The 23,648-nt window shown below is 47.3% G+C and overlaps 1 protein-coding gene across 1 annotated transcript; it reads left to right on the forward strand.

The window, feature by feature from the left end:
- Positions 1-5,944: 5,944 nt before the first annotated feature.
- Positions 5,945-17,799, forward strand: MYOZ1 (myozenin 1). Its single transcript, XM_026044664.1, has 5 exons — positions 5,945-6,020; positions 6,780-6,961; positions 14,050-14,284; positions 16,634-16,793; positions 17,562-17,799. The coding sequence occupies exons 1-5, from the start codon at positions 5,945-5,947 to the stop codon at positions 17,791-17,793; spliced, it is 885 nt and encodes a 294-aa protein (XP_025900449.1). The 3' UTR covers positions 17,794-17,799.
- Positions 17,800-23,648: the final 5,849 nt, after the last annotated feature.

A 23,648-nucleotide genomic window follows, 5' to 3' on the forward strand; every position in this document is an offset into this window, starting at 1 on the left:
ATTGCAGGCACTTGTCCAGGGATCATCTTGTGGATGCTTCCCAGGTTAATTGCTAAGAGAGGCCCCCTACGCTGTGGGTCTCGGGACTATCCAGGGTATTTCTCATTGATCTGTGCACAGGGACCACACAAGAAGGCAGGGATATTTGCTGAGGCCAAGCCCGAGCTTCAAGCCCTCCCTTAAGCACCGTTCCCAAAGGAAAGAGTCTACAGATGCACAGGCTGCTGRTTAGGACTGCCTCTGGATTTGCTTAATACAGTTGCCCTGGTGGGATTACGAGCTTCTCTGCACGGTTTGATACATTGCAGGAGAGCTGCTGGTCCGGGGCTCTGATGAAACTCCCTGTTCACTCCAGAGCCTTCCCAAGCCCCTGTTTCCCCTCACAGCAGACAATACCACGAGGAGCCAGGCAGCAGACCTGCCCAAAGCACAGTATCCACAGGGTAACGGAGCGGCTACACCGGAGCCTAGGGGAGATTCCGAACTCTGGGACACCACCCAGAGGGTAGTGGAAAGTGTCTGGTTTTCCAGTGGGAAACCAGAAGATGGGAAGGTGCCCACTGGAGACACCTACCTCCAAGCAACCTTACTCTAAACAAGTGTCCGGCAAAGCACAAAGCGGAGCTGCCCTGTGGCACATGGGAAGAAATGGGATGTTCCCGGCAGCACAGACCTATAACTCCAAAGGCCACTAGGTGCTGCCACTGTTCTTCTCCAGTTAGCTGGGGTTTTATCGTTCACCTGCTGTGGCGTTGGGGCCAGAGGGCTGGAAATCCTGGGAAATTCTCCCCTGGTAATGTTCCCTCATGGGCCTGAGCTGTGGGGCTTGCTGCACATTGAGCCATCAGCAACAGCAGAGCCTGGTGCTACCGTCTGCGTCCGCCCGCGTGGCTGCTCCAAATGACTGACAGGACTTCTTGGAGAAGTGGAAGGAACTGAACACGCACAAAGTATTTCAAAATAACAAAGCCCCTCTAGGATTTTGCCTTTTCCTCATTTTTCTCCCCCTCTCGCTCCCTTCCTGAGAGGGAAAAGCCAAGGCAGGAGTTTTGCAGCTTTCTTCAGAGCAGATCCAATTGGTGTGGAAATCTGCAGCCTGGGATGCTTGTGCCAGCCCTGGGCTCCAGGGAAAAAGGGGAACAGGGTCAAGGTATAATCCATATCATTTGGAAAATGGAATGGTAATAGCGACTTGTCAGACTGACTCTGCCTGCCTTGCCCGTGATCAAAGTGTGCTCAGGAAACCCGGGTGCCGAGGACCCCTGTCTTGGCTGCTATTTATGTCCCCCCAGCACTGGGTGAGGAGAGAGATTTAACTTAGGCTCCCTGAGATTGAGGAAAAAGCTTGTGAAAATACAGGTCAGAGAAAGTAAAGCCTCGTGCAAGCTGTGCAATTCCTAGGGCCATGTAAGCAAAGGGTATATTTGGAAAGAGGGAGGCTCGCGCAGYGAGATACAGTTCCCTGTAGGATTAAAGGCTCCTCCCTGAAGGGCTGCCGTGTCCTGGGGCAGCGCACGCACCATCCCTGCTGAAGCAAGCGGGAACTCCATGGACTCCAGCACGGATCGAAATTTAGCCCCCAAATCTCACTCTAGTGTCCAGGAAGAACAAAACAACCAAACAAATGGCAACAAAAAGGGCAGCTCAGCAAGCGCCCAAGCTGGTAACGATTTCAAACCTCGAGCAGCAGGATGGGTGCCAYAACAAGGGCCTGAACTGCTTCTCCTCTGCGCCCATCTCATCCTGTTGCAAAAGGCAGAGATATCAAACGGGGACAATATTGTCAGTGGGAAAAGCCACATGCTAAGCCTGGCATCACAGTGGGACATAAAGAAAACCAGTCTCTCTCTGCTAGGCGCAGCAGTGGTATTTGTAGATTACTGAACTACTCTTTTCTGTCCCTCAGGAGAAACTGCCCAAGGGAGGAGCGAGGAGCCAGATCTAGTTCTCGGGCTGCCCCTGGAAATGGAGGCATCGCTTTGTTTGGAGGCAGGCGGGACGTGAAGATCTCCGTTAGTGCCGTGCCCTGGCGTACGGGTGTCAGGCACAGACCGTCCAAGCCACCCTATGGACCCGGGTGCCACGGAGGGAGACCGGGTTCCCCGCGCCCCACAGGGCTCTCGCTCCGTGCGGCTCCTTCCAGGCGCGCGCTCGGGTTCGGCGGCTCACGCTGTCCATGGATATGCGCACATGCAGATGGAAATAACCTCTGGAGGATCAGGGTTCCAAGGACAGAACGGGGCTTTGCATAGCACAGAAGSAGGGCTACGTATCACCTTTCAGACTGGAGCTGGCCACATTCTCAGGGACCATTAGGACAACAGGCTGGCCTGGCCCTTGTGTTCTGCTCAGGCAGTTTCTGAGGAGCCCAGGGACTGGTCCAGGCACCTAAACGGTGGTCACCAGCATCTAAGCAACACAAGTCTCCTCACTTGATCCTTTCATCCACAATCTCCTGTTTCTGAGCCCASAAAAAGACCCTGCCCTGATTGCTCTGCTCCTCGTTTCCTCTTCCCTCTCCCCATTCATCCTTGCTCTTGTTTCCARCCCCTCACCACCCTGTCTGCTCCTCACTCAAGACCTTGACTTGGTGTTCAAAGGAGCACTTCAATGGGGAGCACTGGGGTATGTCCAGCATCCCAAAGCACCCCACTGATTTCCATAACTTTGGGCAAATGCTCGGCACGGTCCTCAACCACCCCAAGAGGAATAAATGTGTTGAAAAAGACATTTCATGGCCTGCAGTGAGGAGGCTTTGGCCAACACCAAGGGCCTTGCTCTTCTGTGACCACATGCTCTTGTGCAGAGCGGGTGCAAAGYGCAGACCCGTACTCAGGCATTGTGTCAATGCCTTGTGACTGCAGCACTCCGATGGGGCTGGGAAGTTTTATATTCCTGGTATAAGGCACAGGAGAAAGGGAAAGTACCTGTCTCCCACTGATCCTTTATACTAACTTTGTTTGAAAGCCTCTGTGCAGGTGATTCCCTGCTACAGTCACAGCTTTATTTTGTTTTGTTTTGCTTTGTTTTTTCCCTCTAGAGTCTAGCTTTATGCAGTGAGCAGCTTGGTTGTCCTCTGATGTGAAAGAGGAAAGAAGGTCATTTTCTGTAGGATTCCTGCTGTACATACAAGCTTAAAAGTTTGTGCATTTTAGAGCTATTCAGCAATGTGAGATGTTTCCTTTCTCCTAGAAGCAGAACCCAGTTGGGGATGGGAAGAAAACCAGGGAGCGGCGCCTCGAGTGAGCAGGGATGAAGCAGAGGAGCTGCTTACATGCCCCAAGCTGCCCCAATGAGGCAGGCAGCCCTGTTTGGGGCACGAATCGGGAAACATGGAAGGAAGTCTCCTCACTACTTGATTCTGTGGGTTTCCTACCACACGCCACCGGTACCTCCAAGGACTCTGTCAACAGCTCGCTCAGCCTTGTGGTTTCTCTCCTGCTTCTTGTTTCAGTTTTGTTCTATGCTCCCTGATGTGCTACTTGAATCRGGGGCATTTCGGGAATTAATAGGAGAGCCTGGACGAAGCTGGGTTGAACGATGGTGTGAGAAGGAGCAGATGGAGAGGGTAGAAAGAACGAGTCCTGCAGGAGATCTCAAGGCGTCAGGGAGAAGCAGGAGCCGGAGAGGCAGTTCTGGGAGGAGGCAGCGGAACGGGGCGCTGGGAGCAGCCCCCAGCAGCCCTGGGAATGGAGGCGGTGGCTGCCGGGGCCCGAGGCGCAACCTTTCCCTGTCGCCTTCCCTCGGGGCTGGCTCGGGTGCCATGTGAGACCCTGCTCCCCGCGCTGCGGGCTATTAATAACCGCGGGCTGCTGCGCGAGCAGCCCCGGGCACTCGGCTCGAGCGCACTCGGCTGCGGCGCCGCGCGGAGCTGCCCGCACGCGGCCCCACAGCGGCCGGAGGAGCAGGAGGCCGCGCTCGCTCGGCAGCCCCGTCGCGCCGCCCCGCGCCGCGAGCCGCAGGTGAGCTGTGCCCAGGGCAGCGCGGCACGGGGCGAACGCGGCTTCGGTGCGCGCCAAGGCCAGGGGAAGGACGGCTGTGGGGATGGAGCAGGGAGAAACCACGGGAATTGCACCCAGGGATAGCGCTGATGGGAGCGGAGAGTGGCCCTGGTGCATGAGAGTGGGGAGGATGGGGTGGCAGCTCCGAGCCCCGTCCCGGCTGCCGGTGCAGGCGTGTGCTCCCTGCTCCTGTGTGTGCTCCGTGCTCCCGCTGGCATGGCACACACGCGCGGGACGAGCGGGATGAGGCTGCACGCTGCTCCTTGGGAACGCGCCTGCTGCAGGGGCACAGCCCCCGCCGCGCCAGCCCTGCCTGCCGCCCCAGCAGCCCGGGCCCTGCGACGTTCCCCTCTCTTTCCCAGTCTTGTGACCCATGGGATGAGCCATAAACTCCTTGGCACTCCCTCCCCCACGTCTCCTGGCAGCGCTGCCCCTTGGCTGTCAAGCAGGAGCTGCTTCTTTTATATAGCCCAGCAGATGTGCGGCCGCCCGAGGAGGCCCCRCGGCTGCGCCTGCTCCGAGGGCAACCTTGGTGGGCTCCTTCTGCACGGGAACCATCCAGCACCATCCAAGTCAAAAATCAGCCTTGGAAATCAGAAGGAAAACCTAATCCGAGAGAATACCTGCCAGYGTCATTGGAGCTGGATTCACCTGGCCAGGCTGCTTTTAGGCAGCTGTCGGCACCTCTCAAAATCATGTTCTGAAAGGAGGAATGGTGGAAGAAAAGTGCAGAGTATTTAGGGGATAAAAACGTCTTGATCGAAATGAGGGCAGTTAGTCCTAGAGCCAGTTTAAAACCTCCTGGTTTTAAAAAATARCTCACAGTTAATGACTTTAGTTTTGAAGCTCTAAGCAACCAAAGGGGTAAAAAGGCACAAGGACRGAGACAGCCAGTTACTGTCTGCTGCTATTGCTGAACCCAATGGAAGTTTGGTCATTTATYAGGTGAGAATCTGTCTGCTTCCGCCTGTCATTTGAGCAAGGACAGGGCTAAAATGAAGACACCAGCTCAACTTGCAATATGTGTGATAAAACTCAAGAAGGGCTATAAGAAGCTGCCTGACATGAAATTGCTGGGATTTCTCCTAACTTTTCCCATCTTTGCAGTGCAGATCTCTCACCTACAAGAGCTTAGAGATGGGAAATAGTGACAAGAAATAATTTCCTTCTTTCYCCCTTCCTCCTCCAAAATGACATGCAGTAGGATGCATATGTAAGGTACAGGTGCAAGTGACTTTGAACAACTTGTGCCTGCAGCTCTAACAGGCCGGTGCCTTCCTCCTCCAGCCCTTTTGTAGCAAATCTACAAACATCATAAATGAGAATTACAAGGTCTATTTGTGTTTTCACTTTTGTTTTGCACAATTTGCAKCCTGATGGGTTTCCAAGGAGCTATTCTAGCTCTAATAGGACGATCCAAATATCTAAACTAAGTATGTAGATTATAAAATGCTCTCACATAATTCATAGGCAGACCCAACGTCATTACACAAGAATATGCATTATGCCTCATGCCATCCACATGGTCTTACAATGACATTAAGTCATGACAGAGCAATTTTCCAAGCTGACACTCTGCACTGCAGCACAACACGATAACACGGCACCATCACGGCACACACGGGTGCTGGGAGATTGCTGCGCTGCCATTAAAATGTCTGGAAGGCAGTGCTTCTGCTGGGATCTGCTCCCACAGTTTGTGTTGTAACATGAAGTCTCCACAGAGCCCAGYAAGGGCTTGGTGCTGATACTCTATCTGGGATGACCCAGACAGAATGATACTGGGATGATTCTCCTTCGTGTGGGAGAGATGGAGAAGAATCCGCACGTGAAATGAAGACCTTGTGTCTCTTGGCTGTAGATGAGCAAGGGAGACCTTTCCGGTGTTTCACTCTTCGTTTCCTTCTGTGTGTTTAGAGAAAAGCGGAGAAGCCCTTTTGGGAATGCCCCTAGCAGGGACTCCTGCTCCTGCTAAAAGGAAAAAGTCCACCAAACTCATTGGGAAGCTAACACACGAAGGTAAGATGTAATCTGCTTATGTAAGAACTGTTTGGATTTCAATTGGAATTTCAGCTTGTAAAATCCATCTACGCAACTGAATCCCAGAGAAAAACCCCAGTGAACACCCCARGAGGCAGGGCCACCACCACCAAGGCTTGGCCTCTAACAACATCCTATTTTCCACTTCCTTTTTCCAAASGGTTGCATGATGCCAGTCAAACTCCAGTCTAGATTACACTTAGTATATCAACCTTCTCCTGCGGCATTAATCTACATGCACACCAGTGTGAATGGAAAGATACAGTAACAGTACATTCTGTCATGGTTTCAGAGCAATATTTAACCAAAAACATCCCAGGGTTGTCTGTTTATTATTTCTGGGCAGTCAGCACTGCCCAAAGAGTTGACTATCACTCATCTAACTCCAGAAGAGGGAGCATGGGATGGTAACCTGACAAACCGGGGCTTATTCTGAGGCAATCCCGGGCAATCCCATTGCTCTCACTGACATATATCACACGTGGGATTCATGCATCTGGCTCCACCCTTATGTAATTCCTATTCATGCAGATTTGCCTCGATTGCTATCCAGAGTTAATTTCACTTATCTCTATCCAAACTATCATAACTGCAAGAAATTTGGTGCATAGGTTACTTCCCAATGATGTTATTTTAGAAGAGAATTTGGCTGCTTTGAAGACCCTGATGCTGGGAAGCAATAGGGAAAAGATGTGAACTGGAGCACTGCTGACATGTCCCATGTGCCATGCTTTGCAGACATGCCGCAGGAGGTGTCCAAGCTCAACCTGGGCAAGAAGATCAGCATCCCCCGAGATGTGATGCTAGAAGAGCTCTCTCTCCTCACTAACAAAGGATCCAAGATGTTCAAATTACGTCAGCTGCGGGTGGAGAAGTTCATTTATGAGAATAACCCTGACGTCTTCATCGACAATTCTGTGGTAGGTGGGAGATTGGAAGGGAGAAGCTGCTTTGTACACCCAGGGGGAGAAGAGTGAAGGGTGCCTAAACTCTGCCCTGCCCTGGGAGAGAGGACACTCCTCTGGGAATGTGTGTGTGTTGAGGGCCCACTGCTGAAGTACTGCAGGGAAAGGACAAGATTACATGAGTTTAAAATCCAGTACTGGGTGAATAGGGAGAACTGCATGATCTTCAGCTCTGGAAGAACTTTCATATACGAAAATCTGCACAAAACCTACTACTGACACTGAAATACCTTAATTTGCTAGAAGCTGCATTTTGTTTTTGCCTGGCAATCACTCCATGTGCTTTCTGCAGTGAATGTCTCCCTTTATTCTGGAAGATCACTCCTGTTGTTTGCATAAGACTGTAGGATGCTTTGCTTTAAAAACAAAAACAAAAACCAAAAAAAAAAAAAAAAAAAAAAAAAAAAAAAAAAGAAAAAGGGTATTTGGAGATGTCCCTAACAGATCCAGCACTTTCTGTGTGTCTTTGCTCTACAGCAGGGTCTCCAAAGAGGAGCTCACACTCTGCTTTTAAATGCTCTGACGTTTCACTTGCAGGTCTACCCTTTCTTCCTGTTTGTGGTACACATCCCGTTAATGCAGGATCTCCATCGGTTAGTGCAGGAGGAGCTCGGGCTGCTGCTCTGCCCTTGCTTGGGGCCAGCTCAGCAGCACCACACACAACATTTTCACCACGTGCTGGCTGCCCGGTGGTCTCTGCCCAAGGCGCCTGCCGGGCTGCCTCGTGGGTGACTGTTCTTGTCCCCACAACCAGCAGGAATTAGCACTTTGCTGGCAGCCAGAGCAGTGAGAGGAACAGCTGAGCGATCGCAGTAACCGAACCATCTTCTTGGAAAGCTGCTGGTTCCTGGGCAGGTAACGGCAGCACATCGGCCGCCTCGCTCTTTTCTTCCAAGCTGTCAGGGCAGCACTAAGCCAGCTTCTTCAAAAGGGCTTTGGATTGCAGTATTTCCTTAGCTCTCTGTTCCTTTCCATTCTTCTCCTGGCACTGCTCAGATGATGATGCAGAAAGTGGGGCTCAAATGCAAGGAAAGTGCAGGAGAAACCTAATGGCAGAGTACAGAATTCCTACTGCTGTTTCCAGTCACTTGCATCTTCCACTTTGTGTTCACATCCTTTGCTCCCCACTCCAAAGCCGCGCTTGTGCCTTTCAGACTGTGGGACATCGGAGGGATTTAAAGCTGATCGGTGTTTTCTGCTTTTACACCATGGATTTCTTAGATGTCTTAGAAAATTCTTTGGACAAATTTAGCAAAAGAGGACAAAAAAGGACCAAGATGGAGTACAGACAGATTGATTCTTTTCCCAAATAACAAGAAAAATAATTGAGTAGCAAAATAAAGTGGTACAAAAACAGGACAAAGAGATTATTAAAATAAATCCAAGCTAGTTAAAGGCTCCCAGAATAGCCTGTGCTGGAGCGATAAACCTTCCACCAAAGGGAGCAGATCTCCGGAGCCCCATGACATCAATCCACCCTCCTGCTTCTCTCCTACTCTTCCCTCTCCCAAGCAGCCACATTGGATGATCAAATCACTCTCCTTTCCTCTAGCAGAGAAAACCTATACATTATGTGCACATGAATGAAATGCCTCTATGCAAAAGACAAAAACTGTGACTCAGGTTCTTCAATATTGTCTTTTTCCATTGCAAACATGCAGTACAAGGAGATGTTTCCAGAGAAGGCCAAGTTTGACACTTTTAGCAGACCCATAACCTGCCAGATGAGGAGAGTTCATGTGATGTTCTCCCTGTTTGGTGCCACATTGGAAAACTCTACTGGGCTCTGCCTAGTGGGAATAGATCAGAAAAAGGACCTTTTCTCCTTACCCCAGGATGTGCCTCCAAGCTGGAGCAACACCAGTGCTCTGCACGTCTCAGGGGGTTTTATCAACCTCGCTAGGGAGCTGTGATGTGCAATTTACTGCTGTCTAAAGACTAATACAAAATCCTATCTGCTATGTGTTGTACTATTGTGGCATCTGATCAGCCTTAGCAGGAAAGAAATAACTACATTCATTTTACAGATTGAAACTGAACCATGTAGATCAATTAATTATCCAGTATCACAGAAAGGATTTGGGCATTTTCTCTACATCTCTGTGGGTTTTTTTGTTTGTTTGTTTGTTTGTTTGCTTGTTTTCTGTTTAGCAATTAGATCAACAATTCAGAGACTTTTTCTCCACTTGATAATGATACATTTGTTTGGCCTAAAATATGTCAAGATCACATGAAACAGAGTGTTTCTTACCCGTACAACTCCACTCATTGCCATAATTCCACTCACGGTCCAACCCTTGCTTTCGGAAACCTCCGTGCAAGACCCTCCTGCCCATCACTGCATCCTGCAAGTGCTCAAAACCAAACACATGGTTGTGCTTTTCTGCTACTGCTGTTGTGCTGGTTTTCTTCCAGAGGGAAACCTTAAAAATAAATAGTCTGTTCTGATGGTCAAAATCTTTGACCTGATTTCAATACCATGCGGGAAACAGTTTATAGAAAGGCTTCCATCTAGATAGATTTCCATCTATCTTTTTTTGGTTCATTTTCTTTCTTTCTGCTTTATCTACCAGATTTTAAAATAAGACTATTAGGAAGGTGGAACAACTGATATGTTAGGTGGCACTTATTAGCTGTGCTACACCGAGAATCCTGATAAATCCTCGGAGTAGCCAACAARGTAAAATGAAAGCAGTTCCCACGTCCTGGCAACACTCGCATGGCAATAAGGTGGACGCGTTCTGGCAAGCAGTTTCTGCTGGACTTCGGGTCAGGCAGTCCCTTCAGATCGGAGCAAGAGACCAAATGTGACACAGCACCTGAGATGTAAAAGTGGGTCAAAGAATTGGATTCCTGATCCTCTGGACATAACCCCGTATTTCTTTTGCTGCTGAGCAAGCAGAGAACATGATCGAGCAGGCAGAGGGGAAGGATGCAGAGGAAAGCAGTTGTGGTACAGGGCCCAAACCAGTGCTTGACGGACAGAAGCACCCAAACACTGTGCACCAGAGCTCTTACACACTGAACAGTGAAACATGATGTAATTTACACAGTAAAGAGCAAGCATGGAAGAGTGGAAGCTCCCAGCATGAGGCTACTTAGTTTAAGGCACAAGAGAGCACTGACGGCTCTGCTYGCCCCTTCACCGTTCCAGAGGAGACACTACGAAGATCACTGGAGAGAGCACTGAAGGGAAAATGTTAAGCACTCTTCCTAGAAAGACTGTTCTGCAGGGAAGACTAAATCTCTCGAAACTCTTGAAAAGGAGGGCCACAAGCTGAGATATGCAAGACTCTCAGGTCTTGACCTAAGCGGATTTAGTGAGTCGAGATGGACACCTTCTAATGAAGTAAGACCAGCCATGCTGAAGCTGGATTGCCATAGAAGAGTGAGAGTCCCACCCATATCCAAAGCAATCTAGAGGTGAATGTGAAGGCTAACACCTTCTTGCTCAAGAAGTGATTGGTGTGGAAATGAGAATGACAGCRAAGGGCAAGCATTTCTCCACATAGTTTTGATGAGGCACTGTCAGAAAACCTTGGCCTGAGTAGAGGCAAAGATTCAATTTGTTTAATCCAAAAGAGAATATTACAAGGATGATGTAAAGTATATGAATGAGATAATTTTTGTGTAGTAGTAGATGAAAATTCTCTTTTTGATTGATAGATTCAGGCATAGAGGCATAGAGACTCTTTTTATTTTCATTTTTTAATGTGAAACTTGAGTTAAAGACTGTGCAACTTCAAATGAAGGAGATAGGGACATCCCTTCACCCCATTTCTTTTATAAAAACAATAGGCAGTCTTATGCAGACCATTCTCCGCTCCTATACCTCAGTGTTTGACTTTCATATCCGCCACCCTGCCATTAAGAAGCACCTCAGTGGCTGCCGCAGAGGGGAGGGAGTCCCAGTAACTTCAGAAGCATTAGTAACCTCGCAGGCATCAGGCTTTTGAGAAGCCTCGCCGGGGAGGCGGGAATAGAAACACATGTGGTGGTCTCAATCATCCTCCTTGGGGCAGAGAAAGGASCAGGGGGAGCACACAGTGTCTCTTCCTGGGGACTGCCTGCAGTGACGTCAGGGCCTTGGGATATTCGGAGAGCCCAGCTCCGCTGCTGGATCATCTTTCACCAGCTATTTTTTTGTGTGTGACACAAACAGCAACCCTAGAAAATTCAGAATTCATTCGATCTGGGCTCTCAGTCTGTGGGATCAGGATCTTGTGTAGCCAAGGACTTCAGAGACATGAGCCCAACTTATCTAGCCGGTCCAGAGGACTGTGCAGGGTAAGAACTTCCCCACAACTGTCAGAGCGGGCACAGGGATGGCCAGGGCCTGAGAGCCTCCTWGCTCCAGCAACACGCAGGCAGGGCAGACCCTGCAGGGCCACGGGAGCCGCTTTCGGGGCACGAGGAGGAGGAATCTGCATCTTCAGCTGAYGCTCTTCAGCATCTCTCTTGGGACTGCAAACAGGAGTCAAAACTATATGGGGTGCTGGGTTTCTATATGAATAGCTATATCAGTAAAAGCACCACATTCAGCCAGCAGAGGCCCAGGCAACACATTCCCCTCAAGGATAAACCACAGTTCCCTTTAAACAGCCCAGGCACGGGCCTGCTCTAAGCACAAGGACTCAGCTGCCCTTACCAGCTTTGGCTACATCCAGGCTCCTGCCCGAGGCTGCCTGTGCCCAGCTCTGCTCTCTGAGTGAATTGTTTTAGGTCCTCCAAGGTTCAAGATATCCAAAAGACAAATCAGCCTTGGCCTCCTGTTACGACTCCCCTGTAAGTTTGAGCTATTGTGGCATTCAAAACTAACAAAAAAGAGATTCTAATTCTAGCAGCGGAGTGGACCAGTGGTACCTGCACAGCAAATGGGTATTAATGTCCGAGTGGAGATGTCTGCAGATGTTTTCTCAGTAGGCCAATGAAGAGCCATCAAGCTAATTTCATTTCCATCTAAACCAGATTTAAGCCTGGCTTTCCTGAGGCAAACTTGGTGTTTCAGAGAAACTTCACTCCCACTTAGTGATAATATCACAATTTAAAACAAGACAAGACAATAATGCCCCTTCCCGGCCACATCAAATATTGCTRCGCATAAAATCAAACCAGCCCTTTTTACTGTAATCACATTATGCTTATGTTTCATGATGTTTTTTGAGAGAGACAGCATGTTAGCAAGCATAGGAAAAGACAAATAAGCATTTGATTTGCAATAAGGTCAAACAGTGTGGGTGAAACTTGAAGGAAAACAGATGCAAATCCTGTTTTGAAATTACTGAGCTGTGGAGAGGCAAGTAAGTCCGTGCATTAACCTTTCATGTATAGCAACCCACCGAGATGGCCTCATTCTGACCCCCAGAGCCCCCAAAAACATGTTTCAGTTTGCTTGCCCACCGTTGCACAGCCCCTGATGCCTGACTGAAAACATCAGCCAGCTACAGCTCCTGTGCAGAGCTTCAGCCTCAGGCCCACGGTCATCTCCTTTCTCAGCGCTTCCTAACATCCAGGGGAACACTGTCTCCCCACTCCTAAAAAGGGAATTCCCTACGGCCAGGAGAAGCACAGACCGTCCCTAGAGCCCTGGGGGCAGCGGCTCTGCTGCTTCAGCCTGCTGCTGGCTCCGAGCCCGGGCTGCAGCCTGGTGACCTGCCGTGAAACCCTGGACACTGTTGCTGGAGACACACGGAGCAGTTGGATAATTCTGCCTTGAGCCTTGAGGGGTTTTCACGTCTCCGCTATTTTTAGCTGACCCAACAGCTGGCCTTGGAAGCCTGTTTACAGCCTGGAAATCTTCTTATTGCTGAACTGTACTAGGTGTAAGGGCCCGGAGAAAGCTTTAACCCTCCGAGGGCCCTGGGACTGGTCTCCCACTGACTGCATGAGAAGAATTTACACAACTACAGCATGGGAAACCACACATTTGTTCAGCCTCAGCTGTATTTCTCTGATAGTTTTTCATATGCCTATAACCAATCATCCCATCCAACAGGAAAGACTATATGTGATACACGCTCTCCATGACTCGTGTTATGCAGCCACGTGGGATACAATGCCTGAGATGTTTTCATCTTTAATAGGAGTTCATTGGTGCCCAACACATAAAACATTTTTGTTTTCTGTAAACATTATACTTTCTGTCTGCTCCATGGAAACATTTACTAAAATTGCTCTGTGCAAAGATAAGGCCCTGTGCTGGCACCACAGAGCCTATAAAATCATCATGGACAATTTGCTCCTCCACTGGGTACTGCAGGGACTGTTCCCTCCAGCCTGCACTGGGGCACACAGGCAGCCTGGACAGTACGATCAGCTTTGTTCTTCTGTTCTTCTTTGTTCTGGATACAGCTTTCTGTCCTGCCCTTTAGGGGGTTAGATTTGCATTGTCAGTGCACATACTGCTAAAAACAAAATCCCTCCTTTCTGTCGTTCATCCTCTCGTGGTCTCAAGAAAGTCCTTCACGGCTGCTATCTCTTCAGTCCTTCTCAAGGTGTGAATACCTCTCCCCATACAGACCTTCATGGACAGGGAAACCTGCCGTACTGCCGGTCACCTTGCAGGGTTTCACGTTGCCACAGGATTTGAGGCCCTGTGGCCCTTACCTGCCAAGCTGTAACCTAGCTGGCTCGGCAGGGCTCTCGRCCTTGGTGTGAAACACCTCCTGCTCTCTGTCCACTTGCTTTCCCAGAGCTCAGGCAGGAGGAGCCAGCTGGGATCCCCCCCTGCCCTGGCAAGCGCCCTGCCTCTCCCTGCCTCCCCATCCCTGCTAGGGACCATACCGGCCCCTCTCCTCCCAGCCTCATCACAGAAAATGACGATGAGGCRACCACTAAAATGTGACCTTCCGTTGCCCTTGCTGCTGTTCCCTAACTGCTCCTGTGCTGCATGGAGGGAATAACCTACGCTATGTTCTGCTACTGGCTTTGCAATTGAGGCGCGAGTCTGGTAARCGCTGGGGAGTGGGCAGCGCACGTGCTACGAGGCATGCCGGCCGAGGGCAGCGGATTAGTGACTCCCCCTTTCTGTTCTCCTGCTCCAGGATCACTTCCAGAGGTTCATCCCCTCCGGAGGGCACTACGCGGGAGACGCTCACGGCCCTGGCCACGGGCGGATGGTAGGAGGGGCAGCAGCGGGGCAGCACGGCTCCAGCAAGCACCACTATCCACCCGTGCCTCCCAGGCCTGGGAGCAAAGGAGCCCATGGGGACRGCGAAGGGGATCACACCGGGGAGACGGCTGGAAGTGGTGGAGAAGGAGGCGATGATGCAGAAAAGGGCAAGTATCTCTCYGCAAGAACAAAAACTAGATAAAGCTGCCAGAGCTTGGGCCATCCTTACTCTTAGGGACAGGTAAATTAATTTGGTTAAAACCTCAATGCTTCCAAACTAAGTTTGGCTTCAAAACTGAGAAAAGTTGAATCTCCCTTGGTTCAAGGGTTCCGTTTGCACGCCCGTGTGGCTTGTTCATAGGCAAGAAGCAGAAACACCTGCCTTGGTTCAACCAAAGAAATTCTGGGAGTTTCTGAGAACTCTTGAGCTCTTCAGGTTGATACAACACAGTGCTAGTACTGCACGTTATACATCATGGGGAGCCACCTTTTCTTCTAAAGGTTCCACACTGACCAGCTCTGTGAATCTATARAGCGGTCACAGCAGCTCCTCAGCCCGTTCCCCTGATCTGACACATCAGGCTGGGCAGGTGGGTCCCAATTTCAAATCAAAATTCTCGCCTGAAGGAACATAATTTCTTGGATAATCTTCAGAAGTGAAGAGCAGTATTTCTAAACATTATCTGGTAATCCTCAGATAGTCTATTGAACCAATATCTTTATGAGGGATAATATTTTTCTTTAAATTTAGTCCTTGCTTAATTTTATCCTCAATTTAATTTGGACAGAAAGCTCTGGAAGCAAATCCCTTGTAATAGGATCAGGCTGACATCCTCTTTTTAAGGTGTCATTACAGGCAGGTGATACTAGATTATAATCCTGAGTCATTTAAATATTTCCTATTAAAGGAATAGAATAGTCATTTTAATAATCCTTCTGGGATTTTAACAAAAAAGGCAAATTTGCATGGGAACTGGGTAGAGCTACATTAAATGAACAGCTAGCTACCTTAAATTACTTGTAAAATCCAAGCTTTTTTCATTTACATTCTGAACAAATGTACATTTTGTATAAAAATAATGGCTAACTATTCTGGATATCACTGTGAAAAAGAAATTTGTGTTGACTCTGTCTTCTTATAGGTGATTTTTCTCTATTGTTATCCTCTTTTTGTGTGCAGGGAGAAGGAGAATAAACATTATGTAYTTACTACAGAGATGGATACAACCATTTTATCTTCCACCTCTAGCAATCGATTTACTTCTGAAGTACTTAGTTTACATCTTTCACACAGAAAGCAGGGGTAGTTTTGCTCTTTTTTTTTTTTTCTTTTTATGAAAACTAGAATTTTTTGTCTATCTGTAATTTTCTGAAACCAAAACCGTAGAAAATAAGCAAGTCCAAGAAAGAAGATGTGATAAAGTTTCAGATAAAGCATTAGTGCTCATATGTCTCCAGTTACTTCACAGAGCCTTCTTTTCTGTGCAAGCTGTAGTCCCCAAAGTCCCAGAATGTCCAATAACTCCATGGGTTGCTGTCTCACCTTATCAAACCAGGAGTGCTTGGTGGGAAAGGAGCCCTCTGCAGCCTCGGATTTCTGGAGGATGTCAATTAACTCTCTGAATTAATGAAGCAGCCAGAAAACAGCCTAAAATTTCTGGCAGTCGAATATGTGGTTTTTAAAGGCAACAAGTGCAGCTCTGTCACTGACAGGACTTCAACTTGCAGAGATACCAGATCTTCAAACAGATTTTSAAACAACCTTTACTCAGTCCTGAGGTGTTTGAGCCAGACTTGCCTCTGGCATCCTGGGTCAGGAGGGGAAAATAAGACTGTCCGGTCATGTAACTACAAAGAAAATACCAACTTATAAAAATATTCACACATGAGAGAAAGTAACTTTAAAACACTCAAGAGCAGACTCCTGAGAAAACAGAGATGGTTATGGGTGCAGATGTCATGAAATATGAGTTAAAAGCCTTAAAAGTTTTTGTTTGATCAGGTAGAGAAGTGTCAGCTGCAAAGTTTGAGTCCATTTCTGCAATGTGAAAGTCAGGCCTTGCTTTGAGTCTCTGATGGTGAGAGAGCTCTGCAGGGAGGGAGGGCTTATGTGCACAGCAGGCAGGGAAAAAAAAGGTTAATTCTGAAATCAGAAAGCATTTTAGTTTGCATAAAAGCCTCCCCTGAGGTACTAGAAGGGATGGTGGGCTAAGGAAATTTCTTCCTGGGGGAAGAGCAACCAGATGGAACAATGGAAAATTAGCTTTCAGATATATGCTCTAATGCAAATTCATGGATCAGTAGTTTTCAGACTGTGGTACACATGCTTTTGTGGATGAGCACGAAGTGGCCCACAACACACTATCCTTTAAGGAAAAAGCTGTAAATACTAGAACTGGATTTGGAAGTTGGAGGATCAGGAGTCTTGCCTCAGCCTCAGTAGCACAGCACCCATGGGTGATGTCCTGGGAGTAAGTGCTGTCTGAGCAGAGTGTTTTTCTTTCCTCTGTTTACAGATGGCAAGTCAGGAGGGAAAAAAGTCTCAGTCTTTAAAACTTACATCTCTCCCTGGGAACGAGCAATGGGTATCAGCCCTGAGGACAAATGTCACTTCACCATTGACTTACTGTCATACGGCCCCAAAGCTGATCTCCCCCACTACAAGTCTTTTAATAGGTAAGCCTATTTGGATATTTAATTCAGTTCATTTTGCATAAGAAACACAGCTCCAAATATCACTCCCTTGTCTTTGTTTAAAGCAGTGTAAATACGTTTTAGAGATATGCCCTTTCACTTATCAGTGTCCTGTGGATTCAAAGTTGGAGGGTTTACAAGAAACTGCATTACGAGCTAGAGGTTTGAATCCAGCTTATAGATATAAAATTACACATCTGGATAATGTGACTTCAATCCTGTTTCTCATTCCTTTCCCCCTATTTGATTGGGGAAGCTTTGCTTGCCACTGTTTATTGCTGCAGTTGCTCCAAATTCAAGAGTTTGGGAAAAAATGCCTGTGACCAGAAGCCATCCATCTCACGTTATTTCAGCTAAGAAACAGGCTCTTCCTGACTCTTCTGATAAAAAAGAATGAGCTATAAAGATAATTCTTGTGCAGCAAAACCCATTTAACGTTAACCTTTGTCCATGGCCTGAGAACACTGGAACGCAGGACAAACCAAATCCCCTTCTGCAGGGGCAGAGCCCCTGCCTGCTGCACGTGTGGGGCACAGAGAGGTGGAGGGCGGATGGTTTTGCTCGAGGATGATGCGGTGGGGCTGGAGGAAGCCATAGGAGCAGAGCACGTAGCAATATAGATGTGTAGGTCCTTGGACACAACGTCTTGGTCAGTGACACAGCAACACTGCTAAAAATTAGTTTGGCATAGTTTCTGAATCTCATTCTTTACCTTAGCCGTGTGCTAACGCTGTTTGCTCCCTATCCCAGGACTGCCATGCCTTACGGGGGCTACGAGAAAGCAGCCAAGCGGATGACCTTCAAAGTGCCTCAGTTTGAGATCGGCCCTTTGCTTCCAGAATCGATCATATTATATAACCAGAATTTCAGCAACAGACCCTCCTTCAACAGAACCCCAATACCCTGGATGGCTTCAGGAGACTCCTCTGACTACCACATTGAGGTCAACGTGCCAAGAAGCGGTGAAACAGAAGAGCTATAAATCCCTGGTCTCCTGGTTTTTCTTCTCTTTTTTTTTTTTTTTTTTTCTCAGCCCTGTCTATTTGCAAATTACTGGCAGGGAGCTGAAAAATGCAACTCTAGTCCTTCCTCATTTTGCTCCTCACCCAGTAAGTTCCTAGTAGGTTCAAAACTTATCTTGCATATCCATATCAAAACTTATCTTTGCTGAATCCATATCAGAAACAGTTTGAGGGAAGGGAGCTTTACATTCACCGGGGCAAAAAAAGGGCAAAACTGGGAAGTGTTTTTTTTCTGTTTAGAGATACTAAATGCTGACTGTCCGCTCAATAATAAATCTGTTTCATCATATATTAACAAGTAATAAAGCACTGAGAGGAAAAAAAAAAGTCTCTTTTTCTCTTTTAAAGGAAGTGCTGCTGAATCAGTTGGGGTATCAGTGACAACAAAAGTTCCAATTCCACAAGCAGGCTCTTAGCTTGGGGGGAAAGAGCCGGGACTGCTAAGGAGGGTCATAAGATAGGCAGGTGTAAGCCAAGGTGGCCTGGATACGGACCTCCAAGCTGATGAAACCATGAGGAATCCAGACTTTGAGAGAGGAACAATACATGCACGCAGAGAGGATCAAAGGTGTTACAAGCGAGATATTAGCAAGTTACCCCATTGAAATAACAGACATGAAACTATTTCACTGTCACATGAGATTCCCTAGTTCTCCAGAATGGGAAATAGGTGAGAGCCCAAGCGATTCTTTTTTCATATAAACCAACCAGGAAGGCAAAAGGTGCATCCAGCAGACAAGCCACCTACAGCACAGGCCACAGGTTCCCACACGTASAGCACAGCTTGGGGACAACCAAGGGCCCAGGCTGAGCTGAAACGGGGCTCCCGGGCCAAGGCAGGCGGTGGCGGAGGCTCCAGAGCGGTCTGGTCAGGGTCACTAGGGGCTGCTGGGGCCCTAAGGACCCTTACATCAAATCATTTAAAAATTAAAATTATTTATAACCACAGCAATCACTTAAATCCCTTGAAGCACAGAACAGAAGGCARAATGAAACAGGTCCTTACACATATGGGGAAGGGTCAGAAGTGCTCTCAGGTGGGGCAGCTACAGGGCTGCTATACACAAGGAAGGCAGCACTGGCCAGCAGGCAGGTCAAAGGACTCTCTTCAGTCCCAGAGCTATCACTGATTTAAACTGTACCCTTGGACAAAATGCTTCATCCATGTGCCTGCCTATCCCATTCCCCTAAACGGCAATAAGAAACTGCAATGTGTTTGGAATATTTACAAGTATTACATAATTGCAAATTATTAATACTGCAATAGTTCATACTTGTAAGCTAGAAGGATCTTTGGTTTTGGTAAATCTGCTTAATGAGGCATACAGCTCTTTTTTTGCCAGTACACTTTCAATCTCAGAGCCTGTCAAGTTGCATTTATGTGCTTTTACTTCTTCCAGCACAAAATGGAAAAGCCAGCAGTACATTTTGTAGAACAATTCAGAATATTGTCTGGCTGTTTGTATGATCTAACATATACATGTTAGTGTAGTCACTATTCAAATTAATGTTGAAAGTGAGAAAAAACAGGAATTCAAATTCTACCCTGAAAATACTTAGCACAGCTCTCTTAATTTCAGTGAGGCTTGCAGCTACTGTAACCAGAGTGGAAGTCTGTCCAAAATGATCAAATATTTAAGAGAAAGTAAATAACTACTACTGCTCTTTGCTTGCCTTGGGTTTGTTGTAGACTCCTACAACAGAGAATTATATATATTTGGAACTAGAGGATCTTAAAAGGTTTAATTACAGGGCATTTCCCTCACACACTGGCATAGAGAGAACAACAGACTAGAGACTCAGTTAACTGCTTTTAAGTAGGATTTTAAGTTGTTACAGATGAAAAAGATTTACTAGATTATTCAGTCCATCCTCTTATAAAGGCAGGATATAGTCTCCTCACAGAGGATGTACTAGATATTAAACTTATACTACTAAGCAGCAGCCAAAAATGTGTTTAATATATGTTAAATACAAGAGTATGTCAAAAAACAAACAAAAACAGATTGGATGGGATTTTGTGACATCCAGGACTCTATTTAGAACATTTTTTTTCTGATGTTATTTTTAGGAATACTATCTCACAGTTTCCAGGCTCTGAAATGATTCTATTATGGTCATTTTAAATCAACTTATATGATGATGAATTCAAGACATATTGAAAATGAGTGAAAAAGTAGGCCTTCTTTTTAGTGTAAGAGAAAGGTGTTTAACAACTCTCAGGAGTATTTTCATAAATAATCTCTATCATAAATAGGGATTCATATATTTAAAAATCTTCTTGAAGTTATAGCTGAAGGCATAAAATATTTCACAGCTAATGATATAACTGGTATGCTTTTCTGTGTTATGAAGTGTTTTTCCTTTTAACTGAAATGTATTCCCTAATCAAAAGTCTGGCCTCTCATAATCTTCCCTCTCATACGAGCAGCTCGACAACAGGTGATGATAAAATTCATAAAACTAACATCTGGGGATTACAGTTGATGTTGTTATTGACAGAGCACTTGGAGTAGATGGCTCTGTCATTAGGCTTAGTGGCTCTCTTGTCATACAATTTGGAACAGTGTCAGACTTTTAGCAGAATATGGGCTTTCTCTTATTTTTTTTTTCATCATACTGTGACCACCCAAAATGTATTTCTCTCTCTCGTACAAGATGGCAGCAGTCACACAGCCAGAGCCTGAACGTGATTATTCTATCACAGAGCAAAAAGGACTGAAGGCGGCAGCCTCTGCCTCTGAAGCAGTGACTCAGCTGGCAAGGCTCAAACCTTCATTTCACTGATTTTTTTTCCTGCCTAGCTATCCGCAAGGATATGTTTTCTTCCACAGAGGACTGACTGTCGCAGGTGTCTGGCAAATGCCTCTCTTTCAAAGCACTGCCCCATGGCATAAAAAGCTGCAGCGAGCACTTGTACGGGGACGCGGGGCCCATAGCTGTCCATCAGCACTTGTGCTGATCTCCCTTGAATGTACATTAGCAAAGGCTGCAAGCCAGGCTGCTGGCTCACGGCATATAAATACATTTATATGCAGTCTCTTCTATGCCAGAATCCACAAATTGCAGGTTAGAAACCAGTTGAGACAAGTTGCCTGTTCTGTCTTGGAGTTGTGCCGGGCCAGGACCACAGATAAGCAWGCAGAATTTGCCGACACGGCACAAGTGAGATAGTGCTCATTTGGTGGAACCCCGACAGCTTTTGGGAACTGCTGAGTATGTGGGATTTGAGACCGAGTTAATTATATTCGTGGCATCATAAATCTTACTAGTAAAAGCATCTCTACCTAATGTAATTAATTAGCAGGGCCTTTGTGCAGTACCTCTTGCTCTGCATGTATTTAACATACAATGAGTGTAATCTCTCAACATAATCTGCGTGCAGTACAACTCACCTGACGCTCTAGTGTGTCCAAGTATTTGCTCAAATATATATATTTTGTAAATTAACACATGCAGTACAGAGCTACGTAAAATACTTTGAGAGGATGGTCTTAAGGGCAACCTAAACTCCAATCAGGTTAATAAATAACTTCTCAAATATAAACTCTCCCTTTGTCTGCTAAGTAAATTTGTCAGGTTGTATATACCCTTGAAGGCCATATRATCTTAGCAATGGAGAAACTCTGTTTCAGTTCCCGTTCTTGTTTGCTACTCCCTTCAGGAAACCACATTACTTAAGAAAAAAAAAGATCGTTCATAACAAGAAATGCCACTCTCTTTTCCCACAATTACAATGAATGGGTCTGTCAGGACATTTCTAAACAAGAGCTTGCAGGTGAGGTGACTAGAAAAAGGAAGAACTTCCAATTAAACTTTTTAGAAACACCTTATTCTTTTAGTGCAAGCTCCAAATAATTCTTCTTTATTGGTCTTCTAACAAGACTTTCTGAGAATGCTTCTATTTTGGACATTGAACAGGTGCAGAGCAGGCACAGCCCTACTATGAAAGTTTGGCAGAGATCTGCACTCTTCCCTGGCACGCACATGTGCCAAGGGCAGCACCACTGCTTCACTCCTGGATCCTGGATCTGGAGCTGGGCAGAGGAAGCAGCACAAGGAGGGCTTTAATAGCAGGGAAAAAGGCTACCCGCTGAGCGATGCTTTGTTTGTACTCCAAAACATTTGGTGGATAATATCTCCCTACACAAAAGGGTAAATGAGGACTCTGTACTTGCCCTTCTTACTAGGGGAAGCTCCTGCCTTGAGCCACAATCTCATCATGCATCACTCCCTGCAGGGAAAACAAGGTGGCCCCTTGAAGGGGAAGGAGCAAGGGAACTTTCCGCCAGCCCGCCTAAGGACAGGACTGCCTGTTGGCTGCATCACACAGAGCTCCCCTGCTCACAGATGCCACACAAATCCAATTACACCGAGCAGTGCTCGAGTCCAGCCCCTCAGTTCCTGTCTCATATGAGTAATTATGTCCACATTCTACTATAAAAACAGCCATATTTTAACAGGCTTTAAGCTAACATGGATTCAGGGCTTCATTATATCTACTGACTCTAAATGTTCCTCTTAATTTTTCATCCCTAAGAGAGGCTTGAGGCCTCCCTTATTTGCTCTCTTCCAATATGGTTGGCCTGATTCCCGAAGCAAAAGACTGAAATGGGATGGGAAGCCACAACATGTGACCACGTCTCCTTCCCAATGCACAGACATCTCTTTATTATTTAAGTGTTCCTTAGGATGCCATCTTAACAGCTGTGCAAAGGACAGTCTCCTATTCAGACAACCAAAGGAAAGCTGGGCACCCCGTAGAGTCTGACAGTTTTGGTATGTCTAAGTGTGAGCTCTGGGCACGTCATGGGCTGAAGACCCACGTTATCCTCCAGGCCTGGGCATCTGGCACACTGCTGACGGTCTACCTGCACGACCAGAAATCAGGGATTCTGGCAGGCAGCCACGTATTTTTGGGATAGAGAACATTATTCATCAACTCACTCAGCTCATAGATGGAAAAAGACTCGGCAACTAGCAATGAATTCCTCACAACTTACAGAACCGGTGGTAGGACTCGAAGGGCTCTTATGGAGATGTGTCTTGGATTTCATGAACTCTGAAATATAAGGGCATAAAAAGGGGCATTAGCCCTCCTGATTCCATGTTTCAATTTGAGTAATTAACTATACTGTCTATCCACCTTGCGGAAACTTTAGCCATGAGTTCTGCAATGCTCATACAGACCTCATTTATTCTTGGTCATTTTCTTGGTCTCTGGGACCCAAAAATGAGTGAATAAAGTTTCAGCAGGCTTGGAAGGTGTTTCTTGCTCTCATTAAGATCCTTGCACAGATCATCTTCTAGTTCCCGAAAGCAGAATTCATTTTATACTGGACAGTTACATGTAGTGGGCGCATATGCACGTATCTGTATACACAGAATATTCAGACGTGTAAGATACATCTAACCGGGGCGTTATTCGGGTGGCGCTGGCCTAACGCGGCACGTGCGGGAGGCGCCGAACCGGCTGCTGCTCCGCCGGACCCGCGGCCAGCGCCAGCTCCCACCCGGGACGGGTCCCGCTGCCTCGCTCTGCACTCCGCGCCCTTGGCAAGGGCATCCGCTCTACGGGGACGCTTTCTTTTTGTCCCAAACGCGTTTTGTTCCTGTAATGGACGTCTCCACCGGCACTCGCCACGTCCCCTGCAAGGGAGGGGACGGGAGGTGAGGACCGGAGCGGAGCGGGCRCCGCCCTCTCGCGAGAGGCCGCCCCGCGGCGCGGCCGGCGGGAAGATGGCGGCGTCTCGCGAGAGGGCGGCGGCCGCCCGTAGCCATAGCAGCGGCGGCGAGGGGCGGGCGCGCCGCGGCC

This window comes from Nothoprocta perdicaria, unplaced genomic scaffold (assembly GCF_003342845.1).
Source record: "Nothoprocta perdicaria isolate Ctin4 unplaced genomic scaffold, notPer1 scaffold_105, whole genome shotgun sequence".
Lineage (NCBI taxonomy): Eukaryota > Metazoa > Chordata > Aves > Tinamiformes > Tinamidae > Nothoprocta > Nothoprocta perdicaria.